The following is a 19404-nucleotide window of genomic DNA, read 5'->3' on the forward strand; positions in this document are numbered from 1 at the left end:
GACATTCAAATACTTGAAAGGTATTAACGTAGAACAAAATCTTTTCCAGAGAAAGGAATATGGTAAAACCAGAGGACATAATTTGAGGTTGAGGGATGGTAGATTCAAGAACAATGTAAGGAAATTCTTCTTTGCAGAGAGAGTGGTGGATGCCTGGAATGCGCTCCTGAGAGAGGTGGTGGAGATGAAAATGGTGACGGAGTTAAAAAAAGCATGAGATGAACACAGAGGATCTAGAATCAGAAAATAATAGTAAATAGTAAATATTGAAGTACTGGGCAAACTTGCACAATCTGTATCTGTATATGGCTGTTTGGTGGAGGATGGGCTGGGGAGGGCTTCAATGGCTGGGAAGGTGTAAATGGACTGGAGTGAGCTTTGATAGAGACTTCAGTAGTTGGAATCTAAGAACAGTACCGGACAGAGCTTTGGATTCTTGCCCAGAAATAGCTAAGAAGTAGAAAAAAAAAATCCCTTAAATTTTTAGATTGAATTAGATTGGGCAGACTGAATGGACCATACAAGAAATCTCACGAGATGTGATTGCCAACAGAGTGTTCAGGAATAGAGTGAGGGTTTACAAGAAAGATTACCAAGGTAAGAACCTAATCTTTTCTGGCTAGAGGAATCACCACCTCCTTTGTGAAGAAAGATTTTGTATAACAGGACATTCATTTGGGATTCTGCTTAAAACTTTGCTGAAATATCTCACCATAGGAATACCTATACTGGGTCAGACCAATGGTCCATCTAGTCCAGTATCATGTTTCTACATTGACCAATCCAGGTCACAAGTACATGGAAGAAACAAAATAATAGCAACATTCCATGTTATCAATCCTAGGGCAAGTAGTGGCTTCTCCCATGTCTGTCTCAATAGCAGACTATAGACTGTTCTTCCAGGTATTTATCCAAACCTTTTTCTAAACCCATCTGTGTTTAACTGCTCTTACTATGTCCTCTGGCAATGAGTTCCAGAGCTTAACTGTTCTTTGAATGAAAAAATATTTCCTGTAACTTGATTGATATCCCCCTAGTCTTGGAAAGAATTACGGTTGCTGTAGGGAAGGATGTGTGTAACTGGTGAAGATTTAGGATCCTTCTAGCCACAGCAAGAAGCTTAAGCAGTTGGTGACTCAGGGCTGGATTTTCTGATATCACCGGTAAAATCCGATGGGCTGCTGACTCCGCCCCCAAAATTACATCATCATTAAAGTTATTTTTCCTTTTACTTACCTCGCTTACCATTTATTCTGAAAATCGCTACTTCCATGCTTTCTCCCACAAATTTGCTGCTTCCATGCTTTCTCCCACAAAATTGCTGCTTCCCTACTTCTCAGCATCCATAGAGAAAAAGGCTTCTTCCCAGTATGCATGGAGAAAATCGCTGGGAATCGCTGCTTGCCTTCTATTTGCCCTAAATTCTCTTTGGATCACTGGGAATTGCTGCTTGCCCATTCCAAGCCCTTAATTCTTTGGGAATCGCTGGGAATTGTGGTTTATTTCAAAAGCCGTGAATAATAGTGGAAAAGTTATTCGCGGTTTCAATAATAAAAACGATGACGTTTTCTAAAAACCACGAATAACATATAAAAAGTTATTTGCGATTTTTCCATATTTGTGCCTATGGTCTGCCCGCATCCCCCCGGAATATGGAGGGAGAAGTGTATACAACTATACTATAATGTATGTGAATGGTGCATTTAAAAAAATTTTTAGCATGAGCCACAGTCAGAAACACATGCCTGAGATGCGCTTTTCAGAGTACCGGTACATCCAGATTAGCCGGAAATTTTTGGTAGTCAAAAGCCAGCACCACGCTTGGAGAATTATCCAGCAATAATAATAATTATTTTATTTTTATATACCGCCCTACCATATAGTTCTAGGCAGTTCACATATAATACTAAAAATGTACGGTCAATGAATAAAAATACAATATTCTAAAAAGTTGAACTAGAATTATACAATAAATGAATAGATAATTGAAATACAATATATTTGAATTCCATAAAATTCAGTCAAAAAGTGCTAACTATAAGATCAGTATATGATATTTTAAAAAGTTGAACTTTAAATACATTATGCTATAAAACAATAAAATTCAGCAGAAATGTACTAGCTGTGAGATCAATATATAATTTACCAGTAAATAATCTGGGACATCAACTTACATATTTTTTGAATAGATCAGTTTTTAATAATTTCCTGAAGGACATATATGAGTGAGCTTGAGAAATAATGGTTCTTAGCCATTGATCCATTTTATCTGCCTGAAAGCTGAACAGTTTATCTAAAAATCTTGTATCGACAGGGCTTAATAGTTGGAAAAGTAAACAAACATTGCCCTCGAGTGGACTCCTTGGTGGTATAGGTCACCAAGCACACTTCTCTCCCCTGTGAAGGATGCACAAGATCACAGGATCGATTTTGTGCTGGAAAGACTTTTTGATTCCATGGCCTCTGGTTTGAGAGCAGCCGCAGTGGCATCTTTTGTCGCTAGAGCCTGTCATTCCAAATTGTGTCATGATCCTGTCACCATTATGCTTTTGGATCTTCCATTTTTTATTTCCGGAGTGGGCTATGTAGCTGATGCCCTGTATGACTTATTCAGAGTGGTGAGCAAGCTGCCGGCTTACTCTATTTCTGCGCGCCAGATATTTTGGATCAGACAGTGGTCTGGTGATTCTTCATCCAAGGCAACCCTCAGTAAACTGCCCTTTAAGGGGCAATTATTGTTTGGTAAGAGTCTGGATGATCTTATGGCTAATGTGCAGGACAATAAACTTAAGTCCTTGCCTTGGTCTTCAAGGGGACCGGGGCGTTCTAATTTTCTTCCCTCCAGATGATATCGTCAGTTCTCTGGAGGTCCCCTGAGTCAAAGATCTTATCAGAGCACCAAACAATGGTTTAGTGGAGCTAGACGACCACAATCTTTAGGAGTTCGCTCTAGTTCCACCTCAAAGAAGCAGTTATGATAATAAGCATTTGGCCGACCCTCCATAGATTGAAGAAAGGCTCTTGGCATTCCTGGAGAAGTGGATGGACATTGCCACAGATCTCCGGGTTCTAAACATTCTGCAAGACAGGTAAAAGCTCAAGTTTTATCAGTCTCTTTCAGAATTGTTTCTGGACTCTCCAGTGGGGAGACCTAACAAAGAGGCCAAAGTCGGAGCCACTGTTCAGAGATTGCTGGGTATAGTGGAATAGAGTCTATTCCAGAGTCTGACTCAGCTCCAGCAGATACTCTATATACTTAATCATGCCAAAGAGAGGCTCTAAAGACTGGAGACCAGTCTGGAACTTGTGGCCAATGCAGCCCTCAAAATTCTTTGGTTCAAAATGGAAATGGTGATGTAAGTGATCATCTCGGTTGCACATGGGGAATTTCTATCCTCTCTGGATTAGATAGAGGCCTGCCTTCATATTCCCATATTTCCAGAGCACAGAAGATACTTGAGGCTCCACATCTTGCAACAGCTCTTCCAGTTTGCAGCCTTAACTTTGGGCTTATGACAGCACCTCGGACCTTTACCAAGGTGATGATGGTTGTGGCAACCTGCCTACGATAACCCTGGATCTGAATCCATCCATATCTAGATGATTGGCTTATGAGGCCCAGTCATAATCCGAGGGACACCAAGCAGTGTATCAGGTCATCCAGTTGCTGCAGAAACTAGGCTGGGTGGTCAACTTTCAGAAGAGTTGGCTCATGATACAAGACCTAGAATACCTGGGGGTCTATTTTGCTAAGGGAATGAACAAAGGCGGTTTGAGTATTCTTGGACAATGCCACAGTGGTAGCCTATGTTAATCATGAAGGGGACACCAGAAGCATGCATTTGTGGCAGGAGGCTCAACTGCTCTTTTGCTGGGTAGAAAAGCACCTTCTGGTGCTTTCAGCTGTGCACTTAGCAAGAGTAGACAACATGTGGACAGATTATCTCAGTCGTCAAACTAGATCCAGGGGAATGGTCTCTGTCCCAGAGAGCCTTCCAAAGTATAGTGGGAAGATGGGGATGCCTGATGTTTGACCTGATGGCATCAGTGTCCATTGCAAACCGGAAAGTGAAGGACTGGATGCCATGGTGCAGCCATGGCCATTGGAGGGCTTTCTCTATGTCTTTCCTCTGTGGCCCATGGTTGGCTCTCTGCTGAGATGAATGAAGACACATGGGATCAAGTGATTCTTGTGGCACCCGATTGGCCGAGGCACCCGTAGTACACCAACCTGGTTTGTCTGCAGCTAGATCATGGTCTCAAACTTCTGTATCACTCACACTTTCTCATGCAGGGTTCCATATCCCTGCAGGATCCGGATGGCTTTGTTCTTATGGCATGGCTTTTGAGCACATAGACAGGAATGATAGCTACCATTTTGCCCAGCAAGAAAAGTCGACTGTTTCAGCATTTGCTAAGGCTTAGAAGTATTTTCAAACTTGGTGTGCTCAGAAGAATAAAGACCCGAGCTTGACGTTGATCCCAATTGTACTCACCTTTCTTCAAGAAGGCCTGGAAAAGGGGCTTGCAGTCATCTCCCTGAGAGTTTAGATAGGACCAAAGCAGGAAAGTCCAGCTAAGCCCCTGGGGGGCTTGCTGGCTGCTCATCTGGATGTGGTCCAGTTTTTGAAGGGCATGTTGAGGTTTCACCCTCCGTTACGTCAGCCATTTCTGACTTGGAATCTCAATCTAATTCTAAGGTGTTTTGCTAGTCCATCCTACAAACTGTTTGGCTGGGCTTCTTTGATGGATCTTGCTATCAAGATGGTATTCATGGTGGCTGTTACGTTGGCCCATAGAGTTTCCAAACTTCAGGCTTTGTCCTGCAAGGATCTCTTTCTTTGGATTACGGAATTAAGTGTGATCCTGTGTACTGTCTCCTCCTTTCTTCTGAAGGTGGTTTCTAGTTTCCATGTCAGGCAGGAGGTGTGGTTACCAGCTTTTACACCCTTGGGTTCGAGCAAGCATGATAGGGTTTTTGCTGAGGTACTTAGAGGTCATGAATGAGTTTTGTCTGTCCGATCACCTGTTTGTGTTGGTAAGTGCAGTCTGTAAGGGCAGACCGGCTTTGAAAGCCACCATTTCCAGATGGATCTGCATGGCTATTTTATCCATCTATATTGGAGCCAAAAAGCAACCTCCTCTTTTGGTAAAGGCTCACCCTTCATGAGCTGTTGCTTCCTCGGCAGAATCTTCATCAGTTTACCCAGAAGAGATTTGTAGAAGTGCCATTTGGTCCTTCTTCAAGTTTTATTTAAAATTTGATAAATTGCTTAATCACATTTCAAAGTGATGAACATTGATTTAAAAAAATTTGACAACATTAAAGGGGACCATATATCTAATGTACAAAAGACACACAGGACTTACAGAACCAAAAAGGAAAGAAGACGAATAGGGGAAGAACAGCAGGAAGGGTAAGGAGAAAACCAAAGAGAATGGAGAGAATAGAAAGAAGACTACCTCTGCAAGAAGAAAAAAACATTGAATGTAGTGAAGATGGCCTGACTAACCAAACTAAAGATCTATCCAATGAGCATCCTTCTCTTAAATGGATTGGTAGAGAATTCTACGTTTGTGGTGCCGTGACTGAGAAGATGTACTGCAGAGACAGCGTAGGTCAAAAAGGTGGGGGTATTGTCCTATACATAAAAGAGGGAATTGAGTCTACCGGAGAGAACACGCTGAAAACAAACAATAAGGACCAAAATACCGGGAACAAATGGAACGGATACGAAGATCGGCATCTACTACCGACCTCCAGGGCAGTCCGAAGAGACTGATGGAGAAATGAGGGACGAGATTAAACACAAATTCAAGGGAGGCAACACAGTTATCTTGGGCGACTTCAATTATCTGAGGATGGATTGGAACCTAGGCACCTCCAGCTGCAGTAGGGAGACCAAGTTCCTGGATGCTGTAGGTGATTGCTTCCTGGAACAACTTGTCAAGGAAAATACGAGAGGAAATGCAATTCTGGACTTAATTGTAAATGGACTACGAGGACCAGCACAAGACATAGAAGTAGAAGGGACCCTGGGAAACAGTGATCACAATATAATCCACTTCAACCTGGACACAGGAAGAAAAAAGCGATCCAGAACGACGGCCACGGCACTGAACTTAAGAAAAAGGAACTAGGAAGGGATGAGAGTCATGGTGGGGAAAAGATTAGGAAGAAGATAAGCACTGTAAATACGCTAGAGCAAGCATGGTCCTTTTTTTAGGACACAGTCACCGAGGCGCAAAATCTATATATACTGCGTATCAACAAGAGTTCCAAGAGGAAAAAGAACAAGGCACCGGCGTTGCTCACTGTAGCAGTGAAGGAAGCGATCAGAGACAAGAAGACTTTGTTTAAGGAATGGAAAAGGACAAAAACGGACGAAAACTGGAAAAATTACAAACAACATCAAAGCAGGTCATAAGGCAGTTAGAGTGGCCAAAAGAGACTATGAGGAAAAAATAGCCAAGGAGGAAAAAAAAAATTAAGCTATTCTTTTGATATATTAAGGGGAAACGACCCGCGAAGGAAGCAGTGGGGCCGCTAGATGACCATGGAATAAAGGGAGTGCTAAAGGAGGACAAAGCTATCGCTGACAAACTGAACACATTTTTTTGCGTCTGTATTTACCGAAGAGGATATATCCAATATACCAGAAGCCGACAGGAAACGAAGATGGGAAACTGACAGGGTCGATGGTCAGTCTAGAAGAAGTATGCAGGCAGATTGATAGGCTTAAAATGATAAATCCCTGGGACCGGACGGCATCCACCCAAGGGTAATCAAGGAACTGAAAGGGGTATAGCTGAACTGATTCAACTATTAGCCAATCTGTCAATCAAATCAGGAAGGATTCCGGAAGACTGGAAAGTGGCGAATGTTACGCCGATCTTCAAGAAAGGTTTGAGGAGAGATCCGGGAAACTACAGACCAGTGAGTCTGACTTCGGTACCGGGAAAGATGGTAGAGGTGCTGATAAAGGACTGCATCATTGATCACCTTGACGGACACAATTTGATGCTTTGGCAAAGGAAGATCTTGCTTGAGAAACTTACTGCACTTCTTCGAGGGAGTAAACGGGCAGATAGACAAGGGTGACCCATTCGACATTGCATATTGTCACCATCTGTACTCTGGCCGAGAGGTTTTTGGTAGCCAGGTAGTGACTCACAACTGACACTCTGGCGTGAGCCCCTTTGAAGTAGGGCCACCCTTCAAGTAGGATACCCCTAGGATACCTCCTAGGACAGCCGATGCGTGCTTGGTTTACAGACAACTCAGTAGTCAGAATTGCTTCAGCAAAAGTTGTAGACTTTATTAGGCCACTGGCCTCAGCACTATCACCTAATCCTGGTTTCACCGGTGGCATGAATTTTACACAAAAGAAAAAGATTCTTCAAAATCAAACATAAGTCAAACTGCTCTGGGTTTTCAAATGAAACACTGTTCTAGCACTTCTCTTCACCAGAGTCTGTTCACTACATAGGCTTACTGCCCTCAAAGTCCAAAATTCTTTCAGCTTGCAAAGTCCTGCTGAAAATAGCTATATGGAAATCTGTTTCCTTAAGTTTGCACTGCAGGTAACAAGCAGGCTAAACGGAGCAGCCATTCTAGTTAGCTTTCCCCAAGTTCCAAAGCACGCAGGTTAATTGTATTCCACAGTTGGCTATGATAAGTAGCTAACAGCTGGGAGCATGCACGGAGGTTTGGAAATATGATACCAGAGTAATACAGCCTGCTTTCCATCACAGCGTTTGAAACAGCTTAGCTACGGTTGGTACAAAACATCTAAGCTCTTGTGCTTTACACAGACATACGCTCAGAACAAAAACTTGGCAGTTTGCAGCACTCTTAACTTCTGCCATAACATTTTCCCAGGTTCCAGGGTGACAGCAGAGAAACGGTAGGCAAAATAAACTTTTTCTCTGCACTCACATTTCTTTAAGAAATCTCCATCTGCTCATGCTGGGTTTCACACAGAGTATAACTCTCCTCTACCATCATAGGCTCAGTTATACATAATTCTAAAGGAAGACTTATAACCTGTTCCTCTTACATGTCCCAATCAGTCAGAGCAAGGGGCACTGGCTGTCTCCTGGTCAGCACAGCCTCCCACGGGGCTCCTTGACTCTGCCCTGCTCCTGTCTCCCAGGCTTCTCTGGTTACTTCCTCCGTCCTTGGACTCCTCCCTGTTCTCCCTAGCTCATTACCGAGCCTCGGCTTAAGCTGTGGGAAGAAACCACTCCCCTGAAGCTGTAGGGGGGAGAGTTTCCTTCCCTCTGCCTGAATCGTTTCTCTCCAGACACCCTGCTGATCTGCCTTCTGCCTAACAGGACCTGGATGGCAGCAAGGCAGAACTTTCTTGCCTGGCTTAAGGACAGCATTAGGGAAGTTGCAGCTTTTCTGTCCCACTTCCATTTTTTCCTCACTGTCTACAGGATAGTCAGCTGATGTGCTTCCCCGGCTCCTGACTTGGTCAGCCCTTCTGCACGGGGTTTGTAAATCCTTCTATATCTCTCTGTGACAAGCCTCGGGGATGCAGGATTGTCACAATATCTGGATTTTCAGAAGGCATTCGACAAGGTCCCGCATGAACAACTACTTCAAAAAATTGTGAGCCATGGATCAAGGGTGATATACTCACGTGGATTAAAAACTGGTTGGCTGATAGGAAAAAGAGAGTAGGGGTAAATGGACAATACTCGGACTGGAAAAGCGTCACGAGTGGAGTGCCGCAGGGTTTGATGCTCAGGCCCATGCTCATCAACATATGTATAAATGACCTGGAAATTGGTACGACGAGTGAGGTGATTAAATATGTGGCCGATACGAAGTTATTCAGAGTAATGAGGACAAAAAAGGATTGCAAAGACCTATAACGAGACATAAACATGCACGAGGAATGGGCCGCGAAATGGCAAATGAGGTTCAACATGGATAAGTACAAGGTGATGCATGTCGGTAACAAAAATCTTATTCACGAATATAGGATGTCCGGTGCAGTACTCAGAGAGACCCCCCAGGAAAGAGACTTGGAAGTACTTGTAGACAAGTCAATGAAGCCGTCTGCGCAATGCACAGCGGTGGCGAAAAGGTCAAACAGAATGCTAGGAATGATTAAGAAGGGGATCACAAACAGATCGGAGAAGGTTATCATGCCGTTGTACTGGGCCATGGTGCGCTCCCACCTGGAATACTGCGTCCAACACTGGTCGCCGTACATGAAAAAGGACATAGTACTACTCAAAAGGGTCCAGAGAAGAGTGACAAAAATGGTTATGGGACTGGAGGAGTTGCCTTACAGTGAGAGGCTAGAGAAACTGGGCCTCTTCTCCCTTCAAAAGAGGAGACAGAGAGGGGACATGATCAAAACATTCAAGATAATGAAGGGAATAGACTTAGAGAAAGAGAGATTGTTCACCCTCTCCAAGGTGGAGAGAACGAGAGGGCACTCTATAGTTAAAAAGGGATAGATTCTGTACAAACGAAAGGAAGTTCTTCTTCACCCAGGGAGTGGTAGAAATCTGGAATGCTCTTCCAGAGGCTATTGTAGGGGAAAGCACCCTTCAGGGATTAGACAAGTTCCTGCTGAATTTATGCAGGTAAGGCTAGACTGAAATAGGGCACTGGTCTTTGACCAAAGGGCTTCCACGTGAGCGGACTGCTGGGCACGATGGACCACTGGTCTGACCCAGCAGTGGTAATTCTTATGTTCTTCAAGTTTTAATCAAAAATGTATTAAAATTAGTCCAATTTTTATTGCCTTTTATTGTCTGGCCATTTTTCTAGTTATGCTGGTTGAAGTCTCTGTTTTCTGCTGTCCTCCATCTTCTCCTATTTTTCTTACCAGGATTTCCTGTCATTTGCTACATTTCTCCTTTTCCTTTCAGCTTTCTTCAAGTTATTTTTCTGCTTCTGACTAGATTTAATTCATTTGTATTATTTAGTTTTCAATTTCCCTCTTTTTACTGCATCTACCTACAGCTTTCCATTTCTTTCCCTTATTCCAGTTCTTCTGTTTCCCTTCCTCTTATTCCCCACTAACTCTCTCCTCTTCACCTTTCAGTTATTTCTTTTCCTCTCTCCCCTTTTCATCCAACATTTCCCCCTTTCTCTCCTCCCATCCAGCATCACCCATTTTGTGTCCATCCATGTTATCTTCTGCTCCCTCTGCCATCATAGCCGCTTCCCAGAACCAGTGGTAGCATAACAACATAAAGCAGTCATAGGACCACTGCTTCTATATGCGCAGCTGCCAGCTCTACCCTAGAACAGGAAGGTGATGACTGTGACCTCATAACTGTGTTGTTTTGCTGCTACTGTTTGGAGAAGCAGCAGCAACTGAATGTAGCAGCAGGAGGGAATTGAGGAGGTCAAATTTTGGATGGGCTTTAGACCAAAGTGTAGATAGCGCCAATGTTAATGTACATTGTTTGGAATATAATTTGAAAGTACATGTATGCTTTTTAGATTAATGGAAGATTCTTGAGTGTTTTCCAGAATAGGAGCTCTAGGATACATAAAAATTGAAAAAGACATTTCCTCCTTCAAGAAATCCCTGAAAACATTTCTTTTTAAACAGGCTTTTAATATATAAAATTTACTTTATTATATGAATTTTTGTTTTAAGAATCCCCTTGCTCCTTAATGTTTTTTTCCTTAAATGTGTTTTTCAATATAACAGATGTAACTTTAACCCCTTTTCCCTTCCAATTGTTGTTGGTCTTGTCTTACTTCTAATGTTTATATATACTGTATGTATTTTAACTTAATTTATTTTATTATTATGTACATCGCTTTGTATAAAGATATAGCGATTCATCAAATATTTAATAAACCTTGAAACCTTGAATATGAAAAACTGAAGGCTGTGGCTTAGTGCAGTACAGTGAAGAGGTAGAAAATGTTTTGAAATGCTTAGCAGTAAAAATTGTATTGGAATCATTTGACAACTGAATCAGACTTTTCAGGAAAGAAAAGAAAAGAAAAGAAAAACTAGGAAAAATGAAAGAGCTTGCCATTTGTTCTTGATTATTTTGAGCTGCTTCAAAGTAAGAAAATTGAACCTGATAGCCTCGTGTCATCTTTTATCCATATTAACCACAAAGCATACACTGGAAATGGCCTTGTTTTAATTAAATTCTAATCTATTTTGTTTTTATTTTATTTAGACATGCAGATGGATCAATAAAGTTTTGGGATGCTTCTGCCAGTAAGTTTTTTGAGAGGGTTCTTCATTTTATGTTAAGGAGTATTGCAGGCCTGTGTTATTGTTTGCTGCATTTGGAAAGGAGTCTGTGTGTTAAAAATAATTGCCACATTAGTTGCCTAATGTGGGAGTAGGTATGTGACCAGTTGTGACAGTCATGGGTTGGTACCGCTGCACACTAGCTGTCATGACTGCTGATAGCATAGCTGAACTTACTCTTTCTCTTGAGGTGGTAATTAAATTCCAGCTGTGCTACCAGCACTCCAGTAGCATGGCTGACAAGAAATAACATGGCTTTGTGGTATGACCCCTCCCCCCCGTCATCACCTTGCAATTCTACCTCCCCCTCATCAAGTTCCCTTCAAATCATTCCTCATAACATGAAGCCCTGCCCTGACAGCAAAATACCACCTCTTCATGATCCTACTTACAAATTTCCCTGGGTCTAGCCAGTGCTGTACCAAGGGAAGGGTGGGATGAGGTGCATGGAGAGGGAGGGAGGGAAAGGAAAGAGAGGAGAAAACCAGAGCATGGAGAGGGAGGGAGAAATTGAAGAGAAGGAGAGATGCCAGGAGATGGGGGAAGGAAAGGAGACTGAGATGACAGACCATCAGGAAGGAAGGAAGGGGAGGGAAAGGAAATGCCAGAGCATGGAGGGAGAGGGAGAGATGGAAGGGAAGGAGAGAAGAAAAATGCCAAGCCTTGGTGGGAAGGAAGGGAAGGAGACTGAGATGCCAGAATTCACTGGAGAAGTACCCTAATGGTTAGTACCCTCCATTGCCCCATATTTGCTAGTATATAAATGTGAACCACTTTAATTGTATAACCATAGAAAGGCAGTATATCAAATACCATCCCCTTTCTCTTTCTAAATACTTGTAACATACTTCTATATATAGTACTTCCCCGAAATTCACGTGGGATACGTTCCAGGAACCCCCCTGAATTTCAAAAACGGCCTGTCAAAAGGCAGGTAAGGCAGGAGAGGGCAGCTGGAGCACCAGCAGGTGAAGAAAATCACTCGCGGTCTGCTTTGACCACCTCTTCCTGTAGTAAAGTTGGACTACATCAATCAGGACATGCAGCTCTTTGTTGGTGTAGCCCGACTTTACTACAGGAAGAGGCGGTCGGAGCAGACTGCGAATGAGCGAGTCCACGATTCGCAAACCGTGAATTCGTGGGAGAACACTGTAATTCCAAATTGTGTTTATAGTACAGTTACTGTATTTCAAGTGCAAAAGGAACATGAGTCTTGACCAGTGGGTTATTCTCCTTTATCTGCGAGTTTTGCAGAAGGAATCATTCACAGCTTTTCTGCTCTGCCTCCTTGTGTCAGTAGACAGTGCCCCATCTCCTCAGTTTTTCTTTTGCAAGCGAGTTGAGAAGGTGTCTTCTTCTGCTCTACAATTTATTTCTTAATTTTGGGTTTTAATCTGAAGTGTGAGACTTTCCAGTGCCCCAGAGGTTCCCAGAATTTCTAAGACAGCTCTGCATGGGATAAGATACAGCCTCTAGTTCAGAGGTTCCCAACACACAGTACATGTACCCCAAGGGGTTCACATTCTGCTGGTGGGAGGTACACAGTAGAGAATGACATGGTGGCTGTTACCTGCAGTCAGCCATAGGTAACTCGCCCAAACAGTGGGGGGGGAAAGCAGTGTTCACCACGGCTATGGGGACAAGGCCATTCACCGCCCCGTGAAGCGGTGAATGGCTTTGTCTACGCAGTTAAGGGAGGGAACGCGTGCGGTCACCGATCGTGCTCCCTCCCTTCATACTGATAGCTGCCACTTCTGCCACCCAATTGCCACCCAAGCATTTCCATCCCTCCTGATCGCTGCCGCCCAATCACTGCCGCTGCTTGAGCCTGATTGACGCCGCCTGAGCATCTCCTTCCCTGCTCCTTACCTTCGCGGCAGGCAATTTCTCTAAATTTGTTTCCTACGAGCAGCCGGAGCATTGAAATCGCGTGTGGGTGCCGTAAAGGTCCTCTCTGACACAACTGGAAGTTGCATCAGAGACGACCTTTCCTGCAGCCACACGCAACTTCAACTCCCGGCTGCTAATAGGAAGCAAATTTAGAAATTGCCTGCCCCAAAGGTAAGGGGCAGGGAGGGAGAAAGGGAGGAAATGTAGGGTGGAGAAGAACAGATGCTGAAGGGACCTGGGGAATGTGGGATGGAGAGGAACAGATGTTGAAGGGAACTGGGGAAGGTGGGGTAGAGAGGAACAGACGCTGAAGGGAAATGGGGAAGAGAGAAATTCCAGACTATGGGGAGAGCGGAGGGAAGAAGATGGGTGGCAGACCAACTGAGGTGGGGGTGAATGGAGAGATGGAAGGGAGAGGCACAGTAACAGAGCATATGGAAGAGACAGAGAAGGCAGACAGTGGATGGAAGGAAATGAATGAGATGAGGAAAGCAGAAACCAGACAACAAAGGTAGAAAAAAAAAATTATATTTATTTATTTATTTTTTTGCTTTAGAATAAAGTAGTATATTAGTTGTGTTGATAAAAATTTATAAACAAAGCCCTGCCAGCTGAACATCTCTTTCTCTAGTTCAGGAGCCAGAACTTTGATTTATGAGGAAGGAATAAGCTAAATATTGCAGTACTGAGGCTTGTATGGATGCTGCGGGGGACAGTGGTCGTGGGGACGGGGACAGTGGTTGCGGGTATGGGGCGGGGACAGTGGTCGCGGGGAGAGGGTCGGTGGTCACAGGGAAGGGGCAGTGACGGAGACAAATTTTTTCCCTGTGTCATTCTCTAGTACACAATGTCATGTGGATCTACTACCCTCCTTCCTCCTCAATTCATATATGGAGTCACCGTTGCCCCAGCAGTGCTCTCTCTCTTCCTTCATTGGGGTAGCAGTAGCGATTCTTACAGGTGCCTGCTGCTAATCCAGAAGCCTCTCCTCTGCAATGTCAGAACTTCCTGTTTCTATCCAGGTGGGACGCGGCAGAGGAGAGGCTTCTGGGTTAGCGGCAGGCAACAGTAGGAATGGCTGCTGACCCGTTGAAGCAAGAAAGAACATATTTATGAATGGGGTTGGGGGGAGGGAAGAAAGGAAATATGTTGCAGAAGGGGTGAGAGAGGGAGAAATGATGAGGGTGGAGGGGAAGGAGAGATAGTGCTTGGGGGGAGAGGGAGAAATGGTCATGGGGTGGGGTGGAGGAGAGAGAGAGATGATGCATGGGGAGAGAGGGAGAAATGTTGAACATGGCAGAGAAAAGGAGAGGATGCTGCATGGGGGGGATGAAGAGATGTTGGACATTGGTGTGTATGAGAGGGAGGAAGAGATAACCAGCAGGTGGAAAGGGGAGAAAGAGGGATAAATTGAATATGAAAAGGAAAGAAGGATTGAGAAAGGAGTGAGATGGGGAATGGAGGGTTGAAAGAATATGAAAATGTGATCACTGAGGTCTATCGATCAACATTTATTAGTTACGCCCTCACTCAAAGTTATTAACACACGGCGGCAATTTATTTTTTCTGTTACAGCTCCTCAAACATGGAACTCCCTCCCTATTTATCTTAGAGAAGAAAACAGCTTAGATAAATTTAAAAGCAAACTAAAAAGCTTTCTTTTTAAAGATGCTTTTGATACTTAGGAGTTCCAGCTTATCTCTATAACCTCTTATAAGGCTATTGTCTATTCCCTCTCTATTGTTTTTTACCATAATTGTCTTCTTTTCTATTAACAATTTTGTATTTCTTTACCCATTTTTTCCCTTTGTTTTTTACTGTTTATATTGTTAGTCATCACTTTGTTATGTTTGGTTCAGTGTCTATTAGTTTTTGCTATCCCCTGTATTATTTGTAATTTTAAAGAAATGTTCATCGCTTAGAAATTTGAGTAAGCGATTAATGAAATACACAATAAACTTGATAGGTAGCTGAAAAATAGAGAAGGGTAAGAGGCAGAAAAGAGCTAAAAGGAATGATAAATATGTCAGTGGCAGGTGCAGTAAGGAAATAGAAGAAAGGAGAAAACACAAATGTACAGCAGCCACTTGAAGAAGAATTAGAAGAAGACAGGACAGCAGAAAAGGTAAACTGGAACCAACATGATGGAAAAATAAAATGTCCAGACAACAAAGGTAGAAAAAAGCATTTGCTCATATTTTGACTGTTTTAAATCAAATGATTTCCAGAGGATGTTTTAACAGTGGTTTAAAAAAGGTTTAGGCAAGTTCCTGGAGGAAAAGTCCATAGTCTGCTACTCAGACAACAATGGTAGAAAATAGTATTTCATTCTGAATTTATTAATTGGAATATGCTAATCACTGGAAATGCATATCCGTTGATATATTGTATTTTGATTTCTGGTTTTCTAGTATTGCTATGTACAAGGGCTGTTCAAGGTTTTCTAGTATTGCTATATACTTGTATGTTGAGTCTAACTTTTTCAGGTTTCCACTTAAGATTTTTGCCTTCATATCTCAATTACTGATCTGTAGTCCCTTGTTTCATGTTTGTTGAGGGTCCGTCTGTGTCTTGCGTGTATGACCAAGGTGTGGCATTCTTGCAGCAATCCCATTGTTCTGTTTTTTCACTGGGTGCTGTATTTGAATTTTAGGATCTAGTGTAATATTTACAGTGCATAAGGTTGTTGCTGTTTGAGTTCTTGAAGTTAGTGCTGTTATGATATGGTAAGGTCCCGGGTTTGTGTATTGGCCTTACTAAGGTGATGCCAAAACATTTTAATATAGTTTTAGTTTGTCAGGGCTTTAGACATTTTGCGGTAACTGATGTGTTGAGGTGCAAGAAGAGCCTATTAATCTTATAACTCTCATTCTAGTGCAATATGTCTAGTAGTCCTGAACCATAAGTAGGGTTAAACATCTGAACCCACAAGTCATTTGGCAGAATGCTGTCAATCGTTTTAGAATTCTACCTCCTTCACTGGAAGTTGCTCCTGCCCCCTCAGTTTTTTTCTGCAAGCAAGTTGCTCAGAAGTGTCTCTGCTCTGCGGGGGGTTTTTTAAGATATTTTTTCTTTGGGGGCGCTAGTGAGCATCAACGAGAATGGACGCATGGTGATTGAGCTCCAGCAATAAAATATATATAACCCAAGAAAACATCCATTTCATTTATTCTTTCATCGACCTTACAAATATTATCCAGCACTGGATTATGTCCGCCACAAAACCCAGTAAGCGTAAAAATACGGAACCCTCTACACCGCAAAAAAAATGGCGATGACAAAAACGAAGAAGTTTCCTCGGCCTCCATTATTGAGGAACTCCGTTCCATTCGTAATCTATTACTGGATACCAAACAAGATATAACAGAAATGAAGGGTGAACTCACCACTTTAAGAGAGGAATTCAGCAACGTTAAACTGCACACGGAAAGGTTGGAGGCAAAAGTGCAAACCTCAGAAGATTCCATAAAATTACTTTTCAAGCAGACGCAGCGTATTTCTCAACTGGAGCTGGCCCTGGAAGATGCGAAAAATAGGGCGAAGAGGAACAGTTTTCAATTTGTAGGCCTTCCGGAAGGGAGAGAGGCTTGCAATCTTACTGATTTTTTGGCGGCACTGCTTCCTGAGCTACTTAAAATATCTGCAGATACAAAGCTTGTCTTTGATACTGCATACAGAGTTCCTCAACATGGCGCGCCATAATCGTTTTCCGAGGCCTATTGTAGTCACTGCTGCGACAATCCCATGTGCAATTGATTTTACAGAAAGCAAAAACCTATTCGCCTATAAATTTTGAAGGCAATAAGTTGATTTTGGTTCCAGATCTATCAAAGGAATCTGCAAATAAGAGAAAACAACTCCTCGCCTTCAGGCCTAAATTAACAGCGATGGGTGCTAAGCATGGGATCCTCTACCCTGCACATATGCGGGTCACTTACAACAATTCAACTAAGGATTACACCAACCCTGCAGACCTTGCTGAATTCATCGAAAATGTGCATCCGACATCTATTGACAAAACCTGACTTTACAAGCATATTTTAGAACCTCATGAGTGATTGTTCACTGAGCCGTTTTTTCACTGCTCATTTTCTAACGTGCTCCCGTTTCTGGTAATTTTACCTGCAAATGGTGTAACTATGTAGCTTGTATTACATTCTGGTTATAAATTGATGTTTTCTAGTTATCCTAAAATATGCTGGTTTCGATTAACCTTGTGTTCTACTCTTTCTACTCACTAACCCATGGAGAGAAGGTAGATTTCTCCCCTTACTAACATTTTCATTCTTGCAGGTGTCCTATGCATCCTGAAGTATACGATTTCACATGTTATATATAAGTGTATTATTCTTTCTGTTTACCTTCGGTACTTATTATTTATAGAGTTCAAATGGCAGCACTATCACTACATGCACATGAGCACACTATTATTATATTTTCACTCTTCTATGCTGTTCGTATGCCCAGCACATGTGCTAGTGACAGATTGTTTCTGTTATGCTGTATTTGTCAATGGTTTTATTAAGTTTACTTTTTATATTAATTACCTTAAGCCTATATCTATATTTAATTATGCTATTTTTCTGTTATAGTATTGTTACAGCTGCAGTATATCATAATTTTCATTGTCATGATAGTCTCCACCATGTATATATATCTGATGTAATCTATAATGCCCAAATACAATATAGCAGCAGTCAGCTTATTATGGTTTATTGAAGACACAAACTCCTGTTTATACGCCACTTCTGTGTTACTTCCAGATTGTTAGACTGCTGTGCTCAACATTCCATATTTTTGATCATATGTCATACTGAATCATTTCTTTACTTGTTTATACTGGTCATACTGATATATCTTCTAATAATTAATCCATCAGCTATTAAGGGAGTTCACTTTATCTTTTCTGAGGGTAGCTGCTCCAATTCTACCCAGGCTGTCTCCTGATGCACCAGAGTACATCACACATGTGGATATTTGTATTAAGGGTTGGTAGCCCATATTTACATTGCTCTCTACCCAACTGTGCATTTTTGGCACCAGAGTACATCACATTATGAATTATTTTACTTCTGTGATACATTTGCAACAGGTCTGCAATATTCTCAATTTTTATTCCCATCTGCTTATCCTTGCATCCGAGTACATCACAATCAGAGGATAATATGTCTCTTATCTGCTTTTCATTAAATGTGAAAGGATTTAATAATCCGATTAAAAGATGCAAAATACTCCGATATACTGAGCAATTCCACCCAGACATAGTATTTTACCAAGAAACTCATTTGTCAGAGAGTGAATCGAAAAAGATATCCCCTAACTGGTCTTATCCACCTGTATACTCACCTGCTGTGGGTAAGAAAAATGGGGTTATTATACTGATAAGACGCCGACATGACATTAAGATCCTTTTGCATTCTACTGACACTACAGGGAGATGGATTAAGCTGGACCTGACTATTGCTGCATCAAAAATTTCAGCTATTAATATTTATGCACCTAATGTTGATGACCCTACTTTCTTTCACACAATAACTGATTTAATATCAGCCTCAGGTGATGTTCCATGTATTCTAGGGGGTGACTTTAACCAAATCCTTGATGTGAATATGGACAGAAAATCTAAGGCAACATACTGGCCAACCAAATCCTGGAACAGTATATGAGATTTAATGAGCCAAACTAAAATGCTAGATATGTGGAGACTATTACATCCAAACGACAGTACATATACCTTTTATTCTCCACCACATTCTTCATACTCCAGAATTGATTATTTTTTTATCTAGTTATTCCTTATCTTCGAAGTTGGACTCAGCCGAAATACACCCCATATCGATCTCAGATCATGCCTCTATACTGATAAAATTCACAGACTTGGGTCCAGTGTACAATAAAGGCCTGTGGCGATTTAATTCATCATTACTTTCTGATGAAACCTTTATAAAATCCACCAAAAATCATATCATAGACTATTTAGAATCAAACAAGCCTTCTGACACCTCCTGGCAAATCACATGGGATGCTTTTAAAGTTTATATTCGTGGAACGATATTAACATATGTAGCTGCTAAAAACAAATCAAACCAAGCTAAGTTGAGTATACTAGAAGACAAAATAAAAAATGCGGAACAACTTCATCTTCAGGACTTAACAAACATTGCACTACAATCGGATCTACATAAATTGAAATTTGAATATAATTTCACTCTAAGCAGAGAGGCTTCTAAAGAGATCTTCATGAAATCTACATCTTACTATT

General features: G+C 42.0%; 1 protein-coding gene across 6 annotated transcripts in view; it reads left to right on the forward strand.

The window, feature by feature from the left end:
* The window catches only part of STXBP5L (syntaxin binding protein 5 like), an 815959-nt gene that overhangs the window by 457862 nt on the left and 338693 nt on the right, over positions 1-19404 (forward strand). For all 6 annotated transcript variants that reach the window (XR_004539193.1, XM_033941651.1, XM_033941652.1 and 3 more), the window contains one exon: positions 11176-11216. Coding sequence is in view for 5 of the 6 variants with exons in the window: in XM_033941651.1 (XP_033797542.1) it covers positions 11176-11216 (41 nt within the window). In the remaining variant the exon portion in view is untranslated. The remainder of the gene's footprint in view (positions 1-11175; positions 11217-19404) is intronic.

Source organism: Geotrypetes seraphini, chromosome 4, assembly GCF_902459505.1.
Source record: "Geotrypetes seraphini chromosome 4, aGeoSer1.1, whole genome shotgun sequence".
NCBI classification, from domain to species: Eukaryota; Metazoa; Chordata; class Amphibia; order Gymnophiona; family Dermophiidae; genus Geotrypetes; species Geotrypetes seraphini.